The following is a 21,062-nucleotide window of genomic DNA, read 5'->3' as shown; positions in this document are numbered from 1 at the left end:
TTCAAAATCAAAATAATTTGATTTATGTAATTCAAAAATGTCAAAAGTTTAATCCGTTTAGTTAGTCGATCTTCGCACATAATGACACGTTGTCTCCGTGGCGAAGCGTTTAATTCGAATGAACCCCAATACAACGCCAATACCAACCGCGCTGATAAGTTGGTTCGAATCCCAATAGAAACTTTTATTTTTTATTTTTTTATACATTTTATGATTGTAAGTATATTTATTATATAATTTTATTTTCAGAAAATACGTATTTAGTTAAAAAATTTTCCGACAATTAATGTTCAGAAATCATTTGTGGCATTTTTAATGTGTTTGTGTGTGTTTTATTCTTTTATTATTTTAATTTTTGGCACTGTTTTAATAAAAATGTTTGAGAAGTAGTAAGTACAAATTAGTTTAATATTTAAATAAAATATAAATAAAAAAGAATGTGTGTACTTTGTACGCACGTAAGAAGTTATACTTCTATTATATGATTTCAACGAAATCAATATACTTTAAACAGTTTCTCTACTACTTTCCAAAAATTTTTATTAAAACAATACCAAAAATTAAAAAAATAAAAGAATAAAACACACACAAACACATTGAAAAATGCCACAAATTATTTCTGAACAATAATTGTTGCCAAAAATTTTAATTAAATACGTATTTTCTGAAAAAAATTATATAATAATATACTTACAATCATAAAATCTATATAAAAAATGATAACTTGCATTGGGCTTGAACCTACTTCCCGTGTATCCCGCCGTACGAGAGTCGAAGGGATTTCAAACTGCACCACCTTCGCGTATACGTCATGTGGGAATATACACAAACTGAACAACTTTTTGACATTTTGTTTATATGAATTTTTATTAGTTTGATTTTTGTCGAATTAAAATACAACAATATTTATATAGAGTAAGAAAACGATACATTAGAAGAAAGTTTGTTCGTAATCAGATTATGTAAATTCAAGCATTGCCTACTAGGGGTATAGCATAGCAAGTACTAGGTAAGTACATTATTTTTTTTTACATTTTCCAAATAGGTGTGAAGATAATTTTTTATTGGAATACAACTGAAACATTTAGAATTACGTACCTGTGGCTGTTCAAAACTATTTAAAAAGTCACTATAATTATAAATTTGATTTTATTTCTGTCCTCACAACAATAAAAACTAATATATTATACAACATTTTTGTTTACCGATAACCTCCATATTGAACAATTATTGACAGATCATTTCAACACCCAATCAGAGCCCGTATAAAGACTAATACCAAACTGTCGGTGTGCGCATGCCCGCAGATCAATATAAATTCACCCTCAATCTCAATCGCACCTAAAGAAGTATAACTTCAAAAGTATATTAATTTCGCTGATAATCATATAATAGAAGTATAACTTCTTACGTGCGTACAAAGTACACACATTCTTTTTTTACTCCTAAACTATGCACTTTTCGACTCACCTGGTAGATATACGTGCAGGGCTGATGCCTGCCAGATCATGGTTTTTAGCCTTGGTGTGCTATGAATTATAACTATATAAATTTCTAGCTTTACAGGAAGACCGTCAGACCGTTAGTCGGAGAGTTCACTAGCTCTTAGACTATATATTCCGTTTTTGCGTTTTTCATTTTGCCAATTCTATCCCTCTCCCATTGTTGTTCGATTTTCAGCAAACCAATAAGCATTATAGTCCGGGTAGTATGGTCTTACCTATTAGGAAAAATAGAAAAATATTCTTATTCCATACTTTTTGTACAATCTTTTTCTCACTAGTTCCATTTTAACAAAGTGTATCTTGCCAAGAAAAAATGATGGTCAAATTATGTGTTCTTGTTGTATCTATGCCATACGATAAAAAAAAAAAAAAAAAAAAAAAAAAAAGTTAGTGCGCTCATACCATTATTTACAAAACTGAACAGGACTTGAAGGCCTAGGGCTAAAATATAGGTAATTAATATTATACTTACATATAAATCTGTATTAAGTCTGGTGGCTAGACTTATCATACCCCTTGCTTAACTAAATTTGCGTACTATTCTCCTCCATTCATTCCCATTTGTTATTCTTTCTACCCAACCATCTCTTTCCAACCTCATTCCTTCTTTTCTGAGATCTTGCTGCACACTATCAATTCATATTTGTCCGAGTCGTCCTTAACTTTGTTTTTCTCTATAAATGTTTGGATTTCATCAGTGGTCTAGCTAGGCCAAAATATTTTGCCTCCTTTCTGATTATTGTTTCAAATACTAAATTAAAAAGCAACTTGGATAACGGATTTCCTTATCTTAAAGCAAAAATTGAAGCAGTTAGGTATAGGAAATGCTTAAGAAATTAAAAGTACGTACCATAAAATATTTTTTCACTACAATACTAAAATATGGGGTGTTCTGATAGAGTTATATGGAGTGTTCTGATAGATGTAATGATAGAGTTCCTCGAGAGATTCTGTGGTGGGCACTCAATAAGAAAGGAGTCCCTGGCGAATATGTAAAGATTGTGAGAGGTCAGTATGAGGGAGTAACGACTAGTGTTAGGACAGGTGTGGGAGAGACTGGTAAATTTCAGGTGAAAGTAGGATTGCACAAAGGCTCGGTGCTTAGTCCGTATTTATTCTCATTAGTTTTGGACCAGATAACAGCGAAACTAGAGGGTAACATCCGTGGTGCCTAATGTATGCTGATGATGTAGTGTTAATAGGAAATAGTGAAAGAGACTTAGAACAAAATCTGGAACAGTGGAGACAAGCTCTGGAGGAAAAAGGTTTAAAACTTAGTAGGACAAAAACAGAGTATTTGGAATGTTCATTTAAAGATGGAGTTACCTACTACAAATAAAATGATATCTTTGGATGGTGAAATTATTATGAAAAGCAACAGTTTTAAGTACCTAGGATCGGTATTACAGAGTAATGGAGAAATAGATGGAGATGCATGCAGTAGAATTAGGGCTGGATGGATGAAGTGGAAAGAAGCGAGTGGTGTGTTGTGACAGAAAAATTCCAATGAAGCTGAAGAGAAAATTCTATAAAACAGCCATAAGACCGGCTATGATGTACGGAACTGAATGTTGGGCAGTGAAAAAGAAAGAGGAACAATGAATGCATGTGGCGGAAATGAGAATGGTTAGATGGATGAGTGGAGTGACAAAGAAGGATAAAATCAGAAATGAGTATATTAGGGGAAGTCTAGGTGTGGCACCAATTGATGCCAAAATGAGAGAGCATAGGTTAAGATGGTTTGGTCATATTCAACGTCGAGACGTGAATCACCCAATACGAAGAATAGCTGAAGTGCATATTCCTGGAAGGAGTGGGAGAGGAAGACCAAAGAAGACCTGGGGGGAGACGATAAGGCAAGACATGTTGGTAAAGGGGATTAACATTGATATGACCTAAGATAGAATTGTGTGGAGAAATGCAATTAGGGAAGCCGACCCCGCATAGGGATAAGGCAAAAAGAATGATGATGATGACTAAAATATGGGGTGTTCCATAAGAGAACTTAACAATAGTAGACAATATTAAAAATCATTTAAACATATATAGAGTTTTTGATGTTAAACTACTACACTTCTACAGGGTGTGAATGTTGCTACGAAATTAAAAAAAACGTAATTATCTTTTAAACTACCGTGTATAAGTGTACAACATTAAGAAACCTCATATTTTAAGAAAGAATACATTGAGAAGAAACCGAAAATGTAAAAATATACAGGATGTCCCATTAAAAAACGGAATTATTAGCAACTTTCGGTATAACCGGATAATTAAATAGATCACTCTTCAAAAACCCCTTCATTCCAATTTTCATGATTCTGTTGTCTTTAGTTCTCGAGATATTTCTAATAGACCGTTTATCTGCCTCACCATATATATCCCTCTTTGTTTTATGACATAGTAAAGGTTTGGTTCAAATTTTGGGCATATTTTCCTCTTGATAAGGCTTCTTCTTCTTGTAGTTCCTTCTCCTATCGGAGGTTGGCTATCATCACAGCTATCTGTACCTTATTGGCGGCTGCTCTGAAAAGATCTACTGAGCTACAACTATACCACTCTCTTAAGTTTCTCAGTCAGGAAATTCTTCTTCTACCTATAGATCTTTTACCCTTTATTTTACCTTGCATTATGAGCCTTAATATCTCATATTTCGCACCTCTGGTAATGTGGCCTAAATATTCTAGCTTTCTTGTTTTGATGTTCTTTATCACCTCTCAATCCTTTTGCAGCCTTCTTAACACTTCTGCATTTGTAACTCGTTGGATCCATGGTATTTTCAAAATCCTTCTATAGCACCACATCTCAAAGTCTTCCAACTTCTTTATATTTTCTACTTTTAGTGTCCAGCTTTCCACTCCATACAACAAAGTCGAGAACACGTAGCATCTTAAGGCTCTTATCCTCAGCTCCAGAGGAAGGTCTCGATTAACAAACATCTTTTTCATTTTTATAAATGCTTGTCTTGCAATTTCAATGCGTGTCCTGATTTCTCTACCCTGGTCATTGTTTTCATTTACCCAGGTTCCCAGATATTTGTAGTTATTCACTCTTTTTACTTGTTTTCCCTCGATATCCAACCTTCCTACTGTATGTTGCTTAGAAATAATCATGAACTTGGTTTTCTTAACGTTCATTTGTAGTCCATAGTCCATACTGACTTGATGTAATCTATTTACTAATAGTTGCAGTGCATCTAGACTGTCTGCAAAAATAGCGGTGTCGTCTGCGAATCTTATGTTGTTCAAGATTTTTCCGTTTATTGATATACCCTGTTCTTCCTCTGATATTGCTTACTTAAAAATAGCTTCGCTGTACAGATTGAATAACAATAGAGACAACACGCAACCCTGTCTAACACCTCTCTTAATTTTTATGACCTCTGTTTCGACATTTTTGATTTTAACCGTTGCTTTTTGATTCCTGTACAGATTGACAATAACCCGTATATCTCGACTGTCCACATTCTTCTCTTTTAAAAGTTTTATGAGTTTCTGATGTCGTCCTCTATCAAAAGCCTTTTGATAATCTATAAAGCAGACATAGAGATCTTGATTCATATCTAGTCGTCTTTGCGCGAGAACGTTAAAAGCGAACAGAGCCTCTCTCGTTTCTAGTCCCCCTCTGAAACCAAACTGGGTGTCATCTATATCTCTTCCTCTATTTTCTTGTATAGTCTTCCATGTATTATTTTGAGGAATATCTTAAGTGTGTGGCTTATTAAAGAAATTGTCTGTACTGGGAGCATTCTGTCGCATGTATTGACTTTGGTAGTGTTACAAATGTGGACAGCAACCAATCCTGGGGTATTACTCCTGTTGTATATACCTTGTTGAACAGATCTAAAAGTATATGCAGTGTTTCTTCGCCAATGCATTTAATTAGCTCAGTGGGTATCTGATCTGGGCCTACTGCTTTTGCGGTCTTTGCATTTCTAATTGCCTGTTCTAATTCGCACCTTATTATTTTCGGTCCTGTTTGTTCCTGTGGTTCTTCTTGTATCATTATATCATCGTCGAATAGTTTCATTATGTATTCCTTATATATTGATAAGGCTATATATCCTTTTTTGTAGTTCTTCCCCTCCATTCTTTAACATTTTCACAGGTGTTTCGTTTTCTCTCGAGCTTTTGTTATTTTTGCGCTCATTGATAATATTTTGAGCCTCTCTTTCACTAGACAGTCCTATTATTATACGGATATTATTATTATAAGGATATCTTTATTCTCATCTGTATTTTGCCCATTCATCGCTGAATCTTTTTCATTTATGAGTGTTTCATCTTCTTTTTCATGTAAGAATTGTAATTCTGTTATCCACTTTCAGTTTTTTAACTTCATGATAAAACGACCGTATTTCCTTTGTTTATTTCCTGTATTTTTTTATTTCCTTTATTTCTTGTATTTTTTCGTTCCGTTATTTTTTCCGTTTCGTGATCCACTACTCACCGGACTATTAAACTGTGCCAACACTCAACCCTGAGGATGGAGAAGGAGAAATGAGAAGGAGCCGACTATTTTTGACATCGTTCCATCGTTCGTGCAGCCGCAGTCAGCGCAGTGACAGTTGGCTAGTTTATGTTAAGTCGCTGATTGGTGTTACCGGTCGATTTTTTGTCTCAAAACCTTCTTCAAATCGTAATTAATGTCCGTACTTAACTTTCTAACACGAGGGAAATAATGTTAAAGAATCAATGAAGCAATAACTAGTAACGTTTACTAAAAATTATATTTGTTTTCGTGTAAATTGATCGATATAGTGAGGGTGCTTCAACAAGGCCATAATGGCAAGATTAAGAAGTTTACTAATAGAACTTGTGGTAGTTTTTTGTATAATAAACACGGTGAGTTTTTGTTTCCGTTATAAATAATCATTTAAAACAATATAGAATATATTATTAAATGTTTCTTAAATTACAAGGAAATTCGTTACACAACTAGGTATTTCTCTTTAGAGAAATTCGTCTTGTAGGAATGGAAAAAAATGTTTTATATGACTCATTTTGCATTGCACCTCTTAATTAAAAATTCGTTTTCATAATACAGTGGTTATTTCATAATTTTCAAAATATTATTGTTATTTAACTTTAACGTTTTGTTTATGTTTGTAAGAAAACAGCTTTTTGAAGCTTATATATTTACATAATCCGAAAGTGTTCAAAGTGTTCGTGACAACAGTAGATCCTATAGTTTTATTATTTTTCAAGGAAGTTTATGTGATTTTTATGAGGAAATATAGTACACAACATTCCGACGTTTTGAGGATTCACCCTCAGTCATTAGGGCGTTGTAATATTTATTAGTCTAGTCTAGTCACTGTCGATGGAATTCTGTCCTGTTCCTGTTGATCCTAACATCTTAAAAATCTTCACGATTCTTACGAATCCTGGACACAATAATGTATGCAGTTTTAGTTCTAAGAATTGTTGTATTAAGTTTATTTTAGAAAAGAAAATTAAATATCGCATATATTGACTGCTATTATATGTTTAAGATGTTTAGAATCAACAGAATCCCCATAGTCTACTAAGGGTGAAATATTGCAAAACCTCCCAATTTTAAAGAACCACTTGGTAGGGCAGTCAATGAGGGTATTTGGCTCCGAATTCCATCCTACATCGATTTACTTGATATTTTCACAGTAAGTAGGGAATAGCTCAAGAAACAAAGTCTACCTTATGCCGATGTGCGCTTTTATCTTGGGGTAGTTCCCACCCCTTCTCGGGGGTGAAAAATGTTTTGGTTAAAATACCCACGGAAGAGGCTAGAGAACTTAATTTTAAGCAAAAACTGTTCTATAATTATTTTTTGAAAACTAAATACTTTTTGGGTTATTCGTGGTAGAAAATTGGGCATTTTCATTTAAAAATTACACCTTTTCGGACGGATTTTTGCGAATACCTTAAAACTATGCATCACAAAAAAACTATATAAAATATTTCTGTAGGTTATAAAAATTATAAAAAAACAAAGAGATTTGTTCCTTCATAAACAAGTAATTGGACTTCGTAAGTCCTAGGTTTTCACCCAAAGTAATCGAAAGTAGAACTGGAAGACGATATTTGAATTTTACGTGTAACTTTGCGTGGATTGATATACGAATTTACTAATGTTGAGTCATTCTTACTAAACTTCGACATTTGTCACCTCATTTGTGATTCTACCCGGTATAATGGCAGAGGAGTTACATTGGCGGTCCTACGGACCGACGGAAAGATTGCCCAGGTCAAATATCTCACCTTAGTACCATCCTTGGATTATCAGCTTTTATTTGACACCTCATTTGTCATTCTACCTGGTATAATGACGGAGAAGTTATATTTGCGGTCGTACGGACCGACGGAAAGACAGCCTAGGTCAAATATCTCACCTTTAGTACCATCCTTGGATTATAAGCTTTCATTTGACACCTCATTTATCATTCAAGCGGGTATACCGATGGAGGAGTTATATTCGCGGTCGGAGGGACCGACGTACAGACCGCCTAAGTTAAATATCTCACCTTTAGTACCATCCTTGGATTATCAGCTTTCATTTGACACCTCATTTGTCATTCTACCTGGTATAATGACGGAGGAGTTATATTCGCGGTCGGAGGGACCGACGCACAGACCGCCTAGGTCAAATATCTCACCTTTAGTACAATCCTAGGATTATCAGCTTTCATTTGACACCTCATTTGTCATTCTACCTGGTATAATGACGGAGAAGTTATATTCGCGGTCGTACGGACCGACGCACAGACCGCCTAGGTCAAATATCTCACCTTTAGTACCATCCTTGGATTATAAGCTTTCATTTGACACCTCATTTGTCATTCTACCTGGTATAATGATGGAGGAGTTATATTCGCGGTCGTACAGACCGACGGACAGACCGCCAAGGTCAAATATCTCACCTTTAGTACCATCCTTGGATTATCAGCTTTCATTTGACACCTCATTTGTCATTCTAGCTGCTATATTGCCGGAGGAGTTGTGGTTACGGACAGACGGACGTGGATAATACAAAGATTTCACATTTTTTCAAAATGGGTGAAAACAATCTTCTAAGTTCAAATACAAAGAGGGGTATAGTAGGTAAGAATAGTTTGTTTTTTTGCTGCATGCTCAAATCGGTTTATTCAACTTGAAATAACAGAGAAACTGTCGATTTTAAGTGTATAATGATACTAATAATAATAACTTTTGTAGAGCTTGAAAAGACCTTTAAAATGACAAAATGAGCAATGCTAAATGTCGATCACATTGAAACTAAGCGAGATATTCTGCAAAAAAGTTGATGACTAATGTATTTTAAGAAGAAATGAGAAGTATATATTTAACCCCTCATCCACCAGAACTTAAATACATCGTTTTGCTTCTACAATTTTACTATAGTATTATTTCTATGTTCAAAAAGTTGGACTGGATTAAAATGAACGGGTTTAAAAAAAAATAAAATTACATTATAGAGCGCATTTTTAAATTTTCTTAAAAATCTTCCCTTTCCTCCATGTAACTCGAAAAAGATAAGAGATACGAAAAAAAGATATAACGAAAAAATGTAGGGCTTTTTCAGATAGAAATTTCCTTTCATTTTTCATTGCTGTATCTCTTATCATTTTCAAGTTACATGGAGAAAAAGGAAGATTTTTAAGAAAATTTAAAAATGCGCTCTATAATTTGATCTTTTTTTTCTCAAAAACCATTCACTTTAAACCCGTCCAACTTTTTGAACATAGAAAAAATACTATAATAAAAGGTATTGTAAAAGGAAAACGATGCATTTACATTTTGGTGGATGGGGGTTAAAATTACTTCTCATTTTTTCTTAAAATACATTAGTTATCAATTTTGTTTGCAGCTTATCTCGCTTAGTTTTAATGTAATGGACCTCTAATGTAGCTCATTTTAAAGGTCTTTTCAAGCACCTACAAAAGGTATTAGTAGCATTATACACCTAAAATCGACCGTTTCTCTGTTATTTCAAGTTGAATACATCAATTTGAGAATGTACCAAAAAACAAACTATTTTCACCTACCATATATCTCTTTTTGTGTTATATCCTAACTTAGTCCAGAAAGCCACTGCGCATCCGCTAGGGAAAATATTCTAATTCGGATTTTTTGCACAATCTTACTTAAAAAGGACTCCTTTTAACAAATTTGCATGTTGTCAGAACCAAAAGGTGGTCAAAAATTTTTTAAACGTTTTTTTTTTTTGTTTTTTCCTAAAATTTTTTTTTTGCATGGAAAAAAGTTGTTTTAGGTTTTTTGGATCATTCCAAACAGAAAAGGTGTTTAGTAACTTTTCTTTAAAATTGATAGTTTTTGACATATAAGCGATTAAAAATTGAAAAATTGCGAAATCGGCCATTTTTAACCCTCAAAAACTATGTGACAAACTGAAAATTTGAATGTTGCCAAGGTAGGTAGAAATTGTTTAAACATCGGTTGATGAAATCCCGAAGAGTTTTTTGCAATACAGTATTCAGAACTCCTTTGTTTTTTAATTGCTAATCAAGCGTGCGCGACACTATTTTCCACCGACAGTATGGTGCAAATGAAAGGAATAAATTCGTTATTTCGTAAACCGGCGACTTTAAGGAAAAATCCCGAAAGAGGTCTATTTTTATTTTTAAGTTATGATATTGTGGCATATATGGTATACTAGTGACGTCATCCATCTGGACGTGATGGCGTAATCGATGATTTTTTTAAATGAGAATAGGGGTCGTGTGCTAGCTCATTTGAAAGGTTCTTCAATTCTCTATTCAGTAATATAATCATTTACATAATTATTTATACAGGGTGTCCAAAAAATTTTTATTAAATTAAATTATTTGACAAAAAAAGAAGTAGAAGGACATCCTGTATAAATAATTATGTAAATAATTAAATTACTAAATAGAGAATTGAAGAACCTTTCAAATGAGCTACCACACGACCCCTATTCTCATTTAAAAAAATCATCGATTACGTCATCACGCTCAGACGGATGACGTCACTAGTATACCATATATGCCACAATATCATAACTTAAAAATAAAAATCGACCTGTTTCGGGATTTTTCCTTAAAGTCGCCGGTTTACGAAATAACGAATTTATTCCTTTCATTTGCACCATACTGTCGGTGGAAAATAGTGTCGCGCACGCTTGATTAGCAATTAAAAAACAAAGGAGTTTTGAATATTGTATAGTAAAAAACTCTTCGGGATTTCATCAATCGATGTTTAAATAATAACTACCTACCTTGGCAACATTCAAATTTTTAGTTTTTCACATAGTGTTTGAGGGTTAAAAATGGCCGATTTCGCAACTTTTCAATTTTTAATCGCTTATATGTCAAAAACTATCAATTTTAGAAAAAAGGCACTAAAAACCTTTTCTGTTTGGAATGATCCAAAAAACCTAAAAAACTTTTTTCCATGCAAAAAAAAAATAATTTTAGGAAAAAAACGAAAAAAAAAACGTTTAAAAAATTTTTGACCACCTTTTGGTCCTGGCAACATGCAAATTTGTTAAAAGGAGTCCTTTTTAAGTAGATTGTGCAAAAAATCCGAATTAGAATATTTTTCCTAGCGGATGCGCAGTGGCTTTCTGGACTAACTAGAAGATTTATGAAGGCAAGTGTCTATTTGTTTTTTTATAACCTACAAAAATGTTTAATATAGTTTTTTTTAGTTAGATGCATAGTTTTTAAGGTATTCGCAAAAAACCGTTCGAAAAGGTATTTTGTTTCAATGAAAATGGCCAATTTTCAACCACGAATACCTCAAAAAGTATTGAGTTTTCAAAAAAATAATTATAGATTAGTTTTTGCTTAGAATTAGGTTCTCAAGCGAATTCCGTGGTAATTTTAACCAAAAATTTTTCCACCCCTAAGAAGGGGTGGGAACCACCCCCAAGATAAAAGCACACTTCGGCATAGGGTAGACTTTGAATTAGGAGATAAGTAGAGGCTAGGCCCAAAATTTCATTAAAATCCATGCAGTTTAGGATAGAATTCAGAGGTAATATCCTATTCTTCCTCCCATTGACTGGCGTATGGGTTGACATGGAATTTGGCATAGGTAGGGGAAGGCGGGGCGGAATGGGGTACTAAGTTGAAATTGATTTTTAAAAATAAGTTAGGATTAATTATTTAAGCTGCATATCATTATATAAACTCATTGTAATGTTGTTGACATTATATTACAATATTATTTTTTTATAAGAACAAGAACAGTAAGTTTGTTACTAAAATATTAAACAATGTCAATTGCCCCGCTCGGCCCCTGCACCGGGGCACAACGGGGTAGTCATTACAAGATTAGTGAAATTAATAAAAAAATAACAATAATTGTAATTATTAAGTCCAAATATTAAGTACCGTTGAAAAGTCATTTTATGTTAAGTTATGTTAAGCTAAGTTCATCACTGCCACTTTATTAAAGCCCATAACTCTGGCGCTATATGTTGACTCAGGTTCCCGATGTGATAAAGTAGGATTTCTTTTTAAAAATCCATTGACCCAATCTTGGCCGGCGACTTCACTCGTAAATATGTGGGCTAGGCCATTTCTTACAGCTAACTGATAAGCTAAGGTACGCAAATCTATCATCGTTAGACCAAATAATCGATACTCCATAATTTTCAAATAACTCATGATCTCATATTCTTGAATTTCGGTAAAAACAGCTTAAAATTTCCCTGCCGTTTTGTCAATATGGTACTTCGGATCTTTCCTTTTCTCTGCAGGATATCTCCAGGTCCTTTGGAGAACATTAAATTGCTTTGGAGCCTTCAAATAACCTACTTGACCAGAAATAACCGCTTCGGCAGCATTATTCATACTTTTAGTAGACCATGGCTGTCTATTCGTCTTCCTTTTGTATACTAGAACCATCTGAAATAGAAGAAAAATAGTTAAATATAGAGTTCCTGTTTAATAAAAATAGTGTGGGGCGGTACGGGGTACTTCCCCATTCCGCCCCAAGTGGACTTCCCCATTCCGCCCCAAGCACATGATTTATTTCATCAACCTATGGTCACTCGAAAACGATTGGTAGAAAACGTTTGCCTAGACTAAACGAAAGCTAAATAAATACCCTAGAAGTATTACCAACTAACGTTGTAAAAAAAACAAGCGTGTGCAACTTACCTTGGTCATAAAATCACAAACAGTTACAAATATAAGCGAAAAACCACGCAACGATAGATTCACGTTGTTAACGTCAAGAGAATTAGACAAACATGCCTACCGGTCTTCAGTCACACTACACTGATGTACTTTTACTTATCGCTGCTAGTCTGCAGCACGTCATTGATACTTAAAAATACCAATCTTCATTCCGCCCCGCTACCCCATTCCGCCCCGCCTTCCCCTACACATAGCTGACATGTCAAAGAAAAAAAGTGATATTGTACCAATGTGTGTTTTTGCCCTGGGGCTGACTACCACCCCTTCTCGGGGGTGAAAAAACATACGTTCAAAATAAGTCAGGAAGTGGATAAACTGACTAAGCAACTTTTGTTGTATAGAGTTTTTTTGATTAAGTCAATACTTCTCGAGTTATTTGCGAGTGAATATGTTCATTTTTCAATAACAAAAAACATGTTTTTAGACGGTTTTTCGCAAATAACTCAAAAAATAAGTATTTTACCGAAAAAATATGTCTAGCAAAAATATAGCTTATAAAAAAGTGAAAAGAATGGCGTATGTATGAACTCTGTAGACCCAGTATAAGCAGAGTTGTAGCTAACAGAAAGTAGGTTCTTATTCCTTTTGTGTTTAGAAAAAGTATTATTTTTTTTTTTTATATTTTTAGTTTAGCAACAAAAGTAAGTAAGTTACGCTCAAAATAAATTTGGTTCTTCTTTTTGGTAAAAAATTCGTGAAAATCACCCCCTCTCAAATTAACCTACTGCTTAACCTACTGCTGAACCTACTGCTTTAAACCTACTGCTGAAATGAACCTACTACTTTACAAGTTACTTTACTTACGTATTGTTTAGTTTATAATATGATGTGTCATCAGTTCAAATTGTTTATTTTTGAAAAATATGGATTTAAATTAATTTTTTTTATTTAAAAAAAATGCTTTTTTTTCGAAATAACTTAAAAATTATGGTAGGGGAGCAAAGTATGCTAAATGTGCAGTCACTCGAGCGTTATAGGGACGTATTGGGTTGTGAAGAGTAGGTCCTAAAACCAAAAAAAGTTAAGTAAAGTTTTCCATTTTAGTGGGCGCTTGCCATTTTTTAATTTAATTTTCCATTTCCAACAATCGTTTTTTCTGATTATAACACCATTTATCCATAATTCGAAAAAATGTTTCGAGTAAAAGTTACTTACTTTTACGTAAGAAATCTAAATGTGCAATAAAAAATGGGGGCTCCTATTTAAGATTTTAAAGTAACCCCCCACCTCACCTCCGTGAGGGGTCGTGTTTGGTACCATTTGATAGATTTTTCAAAAATATTGAATAAGTGTATTTTACAGTTTTTCGATCTGATGTTCATTTCGCGAAATATCGCGGGATTCGTATTTAAAACATTAAATTTACCCCCCACCTTTCTCCGTGGGAAGTCATGTTTGGTATCATTCAATAGATTTTTAAAAAATATTGAGCACATATTTTTTAGTTTTTCGATCTGTCATTCATTTCGCGAAATATTCGCTTTTTTCTTGTGAAACTTTGGGACTCCCTCATTTCCTTACTCCCGGCTCAAATCGTCAGATTTTTGAAATATACACTCTTTTTCATGTACTTAACTTACCTTATCTTAATCTGACAATTTCGAGTTTTTTTAAAGATAGATTTTTTTTTCGGGCCCCCTTAACGAACTCCCCTGTGTTAAGAGCCAATATATGGTAGAGGTACATCTGCAGGGTACCAGGTTTCTCCCCATATGATAATCTGACACGCTCGAGTAACTGCAAAAATCCCCGCTTGGGCTCCCCTACCATTATTAATGATATCAAAAATCTCAAAGAGTAAAAAAACATAGATAAGTAAAATATGTATTGTTTTTCTGAATATTTTGGATTTTTTGTTTTTCTGGTAAGACAAAAATTATTGGTTGAGATATGGCTGTTCAAAATTTGCCTATACTCGTGATAAGTGACTCTTTCAAGCCCTTTTAACTAGAGCCCTTTCAAAAATAAGTATTTTGAACTTATGAAACGGTAACGATTAATTTCATTTGAGATGCTAATTAAGGGGTGACTTTCACGATTTTTTTTTCACAAAAAAAGGGACCAACTTTATTTTGAGCGTAATTTGCTTACTTTCGTTGCCAGAAATTAAAAAAATAAAAAAGAATGTGTGTGTACTTTGTACGCACAAAAGAAGATATTCTTCTATTATAGGTAATTTAAACGAAGTAAATATACTTAAAAGGTTATTTGTACTTATTTTATTTAAAAATCAAACTAACTTTCTTATCTACCACTTTCAAAAAAGAAGAATATCTTCAAAAATTATATAATAATATAGTACTTACAATCATAAAATCTATAAAAAAAAAATAAAAAAATAATAACTTGCTTGGGGCGCGAACTCACTTCACTCCTACCGCGCTGTACGAAAGCTGACGGCATGCCGCGGCATTTCAAACTAGACCACATCCGCGTGTACGTCATATGGGAATATACACAAACTAAACGTTTACACCATAAATTTATATGAATTTAATAAAATCATTAGTTTGATTTTTGTCGAAATAAAATACAACAAAGTATAGTGTAAGAAAACAATATATGAGATGAAGATTTTTAGAAAGTTTGTTCGTAATCAGATTATGTAAATTAAAGCATTGCCTACTAATAGGTAACTACATTATTTTGTTTACATTTTCCTAATAGATAGGTATTGAGACTATTAGGTATTTCCAACTGAAACATTTAAAATTACGTACCTGCGGCTTTTCAAAACTATTTAAAAACTCACTATAATTATAAATTTTATTTTATTTCTGTCCACACATCAATAAAAACTAATATTATACAATATTTTTGTTTACCATAATCTCCATATTGAACAATTATTGACAGATCAATTCAAAATTTCAGCACCCAATCAGAGCCCGTATAACCACTAATACCATACTGTCGGTGTGCGCATGCGCGTGGTAAATCAAATTTTACCCTCAATAGATTCGCCGCTAAAGAAGAATATCTTCAAAAAACAAAATAAAGCTTTTTTTAAACGCTTTTAAAAAAATTGTGATGACTATTCCCCGAGAAGTGCTTCATTTTTTGGCTATTTCGCGTTGAAATTATCGATTTGGAATTTGACGAATAATAACCTAATTTTCATTGGCTACGAATCTGCTTCTATTGGGACTACACTTATTATAACCATAAGATAGCTTAATTATTCTTCTTTTGGGTTCAATTTGTAAAATTTCATTTGATCCATTAGTTAAAGAATTACATTAAAATAACCCAACCATGCACTTGGCCGTGCGCTAGTTTACAGTGCGCCAATGTTTGTGAGAAGGGTGACTTTAGCGTTATAAATAAAAAATTAATTATAGAAGATACAGATTTAATTTTAGAAAATTCTTTATATAAGGTTTTTTTTTGTAAAATTTTCTGAATTTTTCAATGGTTAAGTCAGTTTTGTTCTAAAATTTATATTTTCAGAGTTATTTAAAAAAACATCAAACTTCGTAGTTCATTTGTTTATTAAAAAATGAAGCACCCACTTCTCGATTAGAACTTTTAGGTCTGGATCCCGCGTATGAAAAAAAGAATGTGTGTGTACTTTGTACGCACGTAAGAAGTTATACTTCTATTATATGATTTAAACGAAATTAATATACTTTTTATTTATATTTTGTTTAAATATTAAACTAATTTATACTTACTACTTCTCAAACATTTTTATTAGAACAGTGCCAAAAATTAAAATAATAAAAGAATAAAACACACACAAACACATTAAACAAGCCACAAATGATGTCTGAACATTAATTGTCGAAATTTTTTTTAACTAAATACGTATTTTCTGAAAATACAATTATATAATAAATATACTTACAATCATAAAATGTATTAAAAAAAAAACAAAAAAGAAAGTTCCTATTGGGACTCGAACCAGCACTGATAAGAGCGGTTGGTATTGGAATTCATTCGCCTTCTCCGCTTAGCCACGGACACTATGTGTCATTATTTACGAAGATCGACTAACTAAACGGATTAAACTTGTGATATTTTGATATTTTGAAAATTGATCAAATTATTTTAATTTTGAATTGAAATGATTTAGAATTGAAAAAATACAACAAAACATAGAGTAAAAAAACAATATATTAGGTGAATATTGATAGAAATTTTGATGGTAATCAAATTATATAAATAAAAGTATTACATACTATGTATTTTGGCAGATCAAATAGGTAGGTTTATACCCATGATACATTAACAATTATTATGTACCTGTTGCTTTTAAAAACTATTTAAAAGTCACTACAATATTATAAACTTTTTTATTTCTGTCCTCACAACAATAAAACTAATATATAGTATTTTTACTACAAATGCGATATTACGTAGGTCAAAATTTTTGACGTAAGAGAACTGTCAAAACATTAGAATGTGACTTTTCATTATTGCCATGTTTATTATAAACACATTCTAATGTTTTGACAGTTCTCTTACGTCAAAAATTTTGACCTACGTAATATCGCTTTTGTAGTAAAAATACTATATTATACATTTGTTTACCTTTACCTTTACCTCCAAACCACAGCTGCCATATCGGATAATTTTTGACATGTCATTTGAACATCCAATCAGAACAAAGTTATAATGCGCATGCGCCGGGCTGATAGGTTTTAACATATAAAAAAATCACCCTCTATCGCCGGTAAAGGAAGTATAACTTCAAAAAAATTTACGTGTGTATTTGAATCTTGAAAATCGTAATTTTTCGATTTTTTTCAGTTTTACATTGTTTATAACTCGGAAACGATTAACTTTAAAGAAAAATTACAAAGGATCTTTTTGTTCCCAATGATCCAAGGAATCTAAAATAATATCTAGCCTGGCCGAAAAATTTGATTTTTATAATTTGTTTAAATTTTTTTGTTTATTGAATGTAGTAATAGCTCCGAAATTATGGCATTTAGGTATAGGGAATATAACATGAAAAATAATCAGCATTTCTTAAGGACATCAAAACGCAAAAAATATACAGGGTGCTCCATTTGAACTAAGAAAGTTCATTAGATTTCCAGAAAAACGGAAGATTTGATAACAATGTAATTACCACTATAATATCGGCCGTATTAGAAAACCCTTACCCACTAAAATGTATAAAAATCGTTCCAGCGGTTTCCGAGAAATTACCGTGTTTCCATACTTTCTCGCTACCCTATATATGTAACTATATTGATGGTGTAGAGCAGTGGTTCCCAACCTTATATGTCTGGCGACCCACCTTCTGATGTTTTTTCGTATTCGCGACCCATCCCTCACCCATGATGATATATAATGTACGCTTCTCAGCTACTGTAAGAGCCACGCCGCGACCCACCTGAAATCTGCCCGCGACCCACCGGTTGGGAAACGCTGGTGTAGAGTATATATATATCATACAAATTGAGAATATTTTAAACACTGTAATTAATTATAATATAATAATATCCTTAATCCTTGAATCTGTACATTACAAAAATATTACTTTTGTATCACTAGGTAAGTATGCTAATATTATACACATAAAGTAAATATATTTTTAGGGGACAAAGTACGATATAAACAAACTTCCTTTAAATATTAAATTATACCTATATAACTTAAACACGTACATTTTCTCACAAATAATACGAATTTTTCTATTATGTAACGTGTAAACATTATAAAATAACACAGGAAATAGAAGCAAATGTATGAAATTAAATCCGTCTATTTATAATAATATGCATTTTTATTGATTCTTCAAGTCTACAAGTTTTGAAATATTGAACAGGTATTATCCAGGACGTGGTGTATTGGAATTGTTTGCCCCCGCTACACAAAAAGTGCGATCAATTGGAATGTAGAAACTGCAGGGGAATAGCTCTCCTTAATACAGCTTACAAAATATTTTCAAGTATCTTATATGTTCAGTTCGCCTAAGTGCTAAGTGCACATTCAGAGGAGCTTCTTGGAGAATATCAAAGTGGTTTTAGTTTTAGGCCTGGTCGATCAACAACAGACCCGATCTTTGTGCTACGGCAAATACTGGAAAAACCAATGAATTCAATATCGACACATACCATCTTTTCGTAGATTTTAAATCGGCCTATGATAGTGTCCTAAGAAATAAATTGTATGAAGCCATGGATGAATTCCACATCCCTGATAAACTGATAAGATTGGTTAAGGCTACAATGCGTAAAGTTGTTGTGCAAAGTCGAAATACAGGGCGAACAATCACAGGCGTTTGAAATGCATGTTTGGCTGCGACAGGGAGATGCGCTGGCATCTCTTCTTCAACATAGCTCTGGAAAAGGCGATCAGAGATGCCCGAATAGACAACAGAGGAAATATTTTTAATAAATCATCCCAAATTTTGACATATGCAGATGACGTGGACCTTGTTGCCCGCACAACACGCAAGTAGAGATGCATCAAGTCAAACTAGTTTGATTTTATTCAACAAACTTGACTTGACTTGAAAATCAAACTTTTTTTGTAAAAAAGTTTGACTTGACTTGATTTCGATATCTTTAGGTTTGACTTGAAATCAAACTTCTTCAAACAGTTTGAAGTTTGAATGTCATATTGGCAACGTGTTTATTTCCAATTCTAATTGAGAGCGTATGGATAGGTCTGAATCTGTATTCTGCTACTCCGCAAATTAGTTTGTAGTTCATATTTAGACGTCCATGTTTGGCTTGTTTATTACGTTCGTTTTGAAGTGTGTGGCTTTGGGAGATAATAGGTTTGTTCTAGCAGCAGTTTCAAACGGTTTGAAACCATCGGCGAATAGTGGACCAGCGCGATAGAGGAGATATCACTGGTGACTGTCTTATGTTCTCTCACTGACCAACTGTTTGCTGACGGTTTCTGACTAGTTTGACTGTTTACTAGAACAAACCTAATATCTGAATGTGGATATTTTTCGGTTCAGAATAAGTACCAGAAAAAATTGAGTCTGATATTGAAGGTATTCTCACTGCAAAAATTAACAGAAACAATCTGTAGTCGAAGCAGTATTAATTAAGAAAAATAAATATACTGATTTATTTGATGTTGCGGCAGGTGATTTCAAAACAATGAAAATTGCAAAGTGCATACATACTTCTATTATGTAAAAATAAAGAACAGCGTTATAAAATCACAAACAGTGAACTAATTCTTTAAAAGGACAGCGTTATGCATAACTCGACCAAGCGCCATTTCTTTAAAATCGACATAACAGCGGATTCTGGTGACACATAGCTAAAACTATCTTGGAAAAATCCCTGTTATTGTCACGTTAACGGTTACTAAGAAAAACAAAAATAAACCAAGCGACATTCTGTCTATTAAGGGTTTTTAGTTTTGCATAACAAGACTATATCCATAACTGCCATTCTTAACTGCCATTCATAACTGCCATATATCCATAACTGCCATTCATAACAGTTTCGCAATTGTAGACTAAGCGCCGACTTTGGTCTGTTTATGCTAAACTAAGTGTTTGGCCAGAATAACAGTCTTGTCCCCATTAATGTACACATTAATTTTGAAGTTTCCGTCAAAAAATGATGGAATTTTTTTAAAGTGAAAATGTTGTGTTTATATATATGTTATTAAATTGAAAAATACAAATAATCTATATAAAATCTTTATATTATGTCTAACGTGCTATGTACTAAGAATATAGTATAAGTCAGCGGTTCTCAATCTGTGGTACTTTTCATTTTTGAGGTGGTACACAAAACGCAAAGACAGCCAAAATCAGTACCACTATTATAGTTAATTAGATCACCTACTTAGATCACCTACATATTATGTATTTCAGTTAGGTGGTACCAAAAATATTAAAAAGTATTTGGTGGTACATGACACAAAAAGATTGAGAACCGCTGGTATAAGTCATAAAATGAACCTTTCGGGATTCTTCTATATTTTGAAAGTTTATTAGTCATTTCTGTACTAAGAGTATAAATCAATAGCTTGTTTTTCATGTATAAATATTGATTTTATTCCAACCCTACAACTTTTAATTTCAAAAGTCTGCTTTGTAAGGTACATGTCAACTCCTACTGTTTTATTAGTACCTTCTGCTAAACGCAGCTTGACTTACTTTTAGTACACACCACATGTTACGAGATTCTGGGGCATTTGTATTGAAAAAATGTAGATAATCCAAATTTGACCATAAAATTTCAAGGAACTAGGCCTTAACATCCTTAAAAAGGGGTTGGTACGGAAACAGATTTTTGAGGTTCTTTGTTTTCTTCCTTTTTAACTTTCACTTTTTTTATGACTTTCGTTCTGTCGTTGAAGACGGAGCCGGTGTTTATTGTTATCGGTTATAAAAGCAGAAAATTATAAAAATAGCTAGATCCCATTTAAACCAAAAACTGTTCATTTAGTATTTTTTTATTTAATTT

General features: G+C 33.0%; 1 protein-coding gene across 4 annotated transcripts in view; it reads left to right on the top strand.

Annotated features, from left to right (window-relative positions):
* Positions 1 to 6,047: 6,047 nt before the first annotated feature.
* The window catches only part of LOC126886752 (NPC intracellular cholesterol transporter 1-like), a 209,648-nt gene continuing 194,633 nt past the window's right edge, over positions 6,048 to 21,062 (top strand). For all 4 annotated transcript variants that reach the window (XM_050653792.1, XM_050653781.1, XM_050653787.1 and 1 more), the window contains exon 1: positions 6,048 to 6,346. In XM_050653792.1, the coding sequence (XP_050509749.1) occupies positions 6,287 to 6,346 (60 nt within the window). In that variant the 5' untranslated portion in view covers positions 6,048 to 6,286. The remainder of the gene's footprint in view (positions 6,347 to 21,062) is intronic.

The sequence above is a fragment of the Diabrotica virgifera genome, chromosome 1 (genome assembly GCF_917563875.1).
Source record: "Diabrotica virgifera virgifera chromosome 1, PGI_DIABVI_V3a".
NCBI classification, from domain to species: domain Eukaryota; kingdom Metazoa; phylum Arthropoda; class Insecta; order Coleoptera; family Chrysomelidae; genus Diabrotica; species Diabrotica virgifera.
Note: the sequence above shows the minus strand (reverse complement) of the source record. Positions and strands in the feature narration are given on the sequence as shown.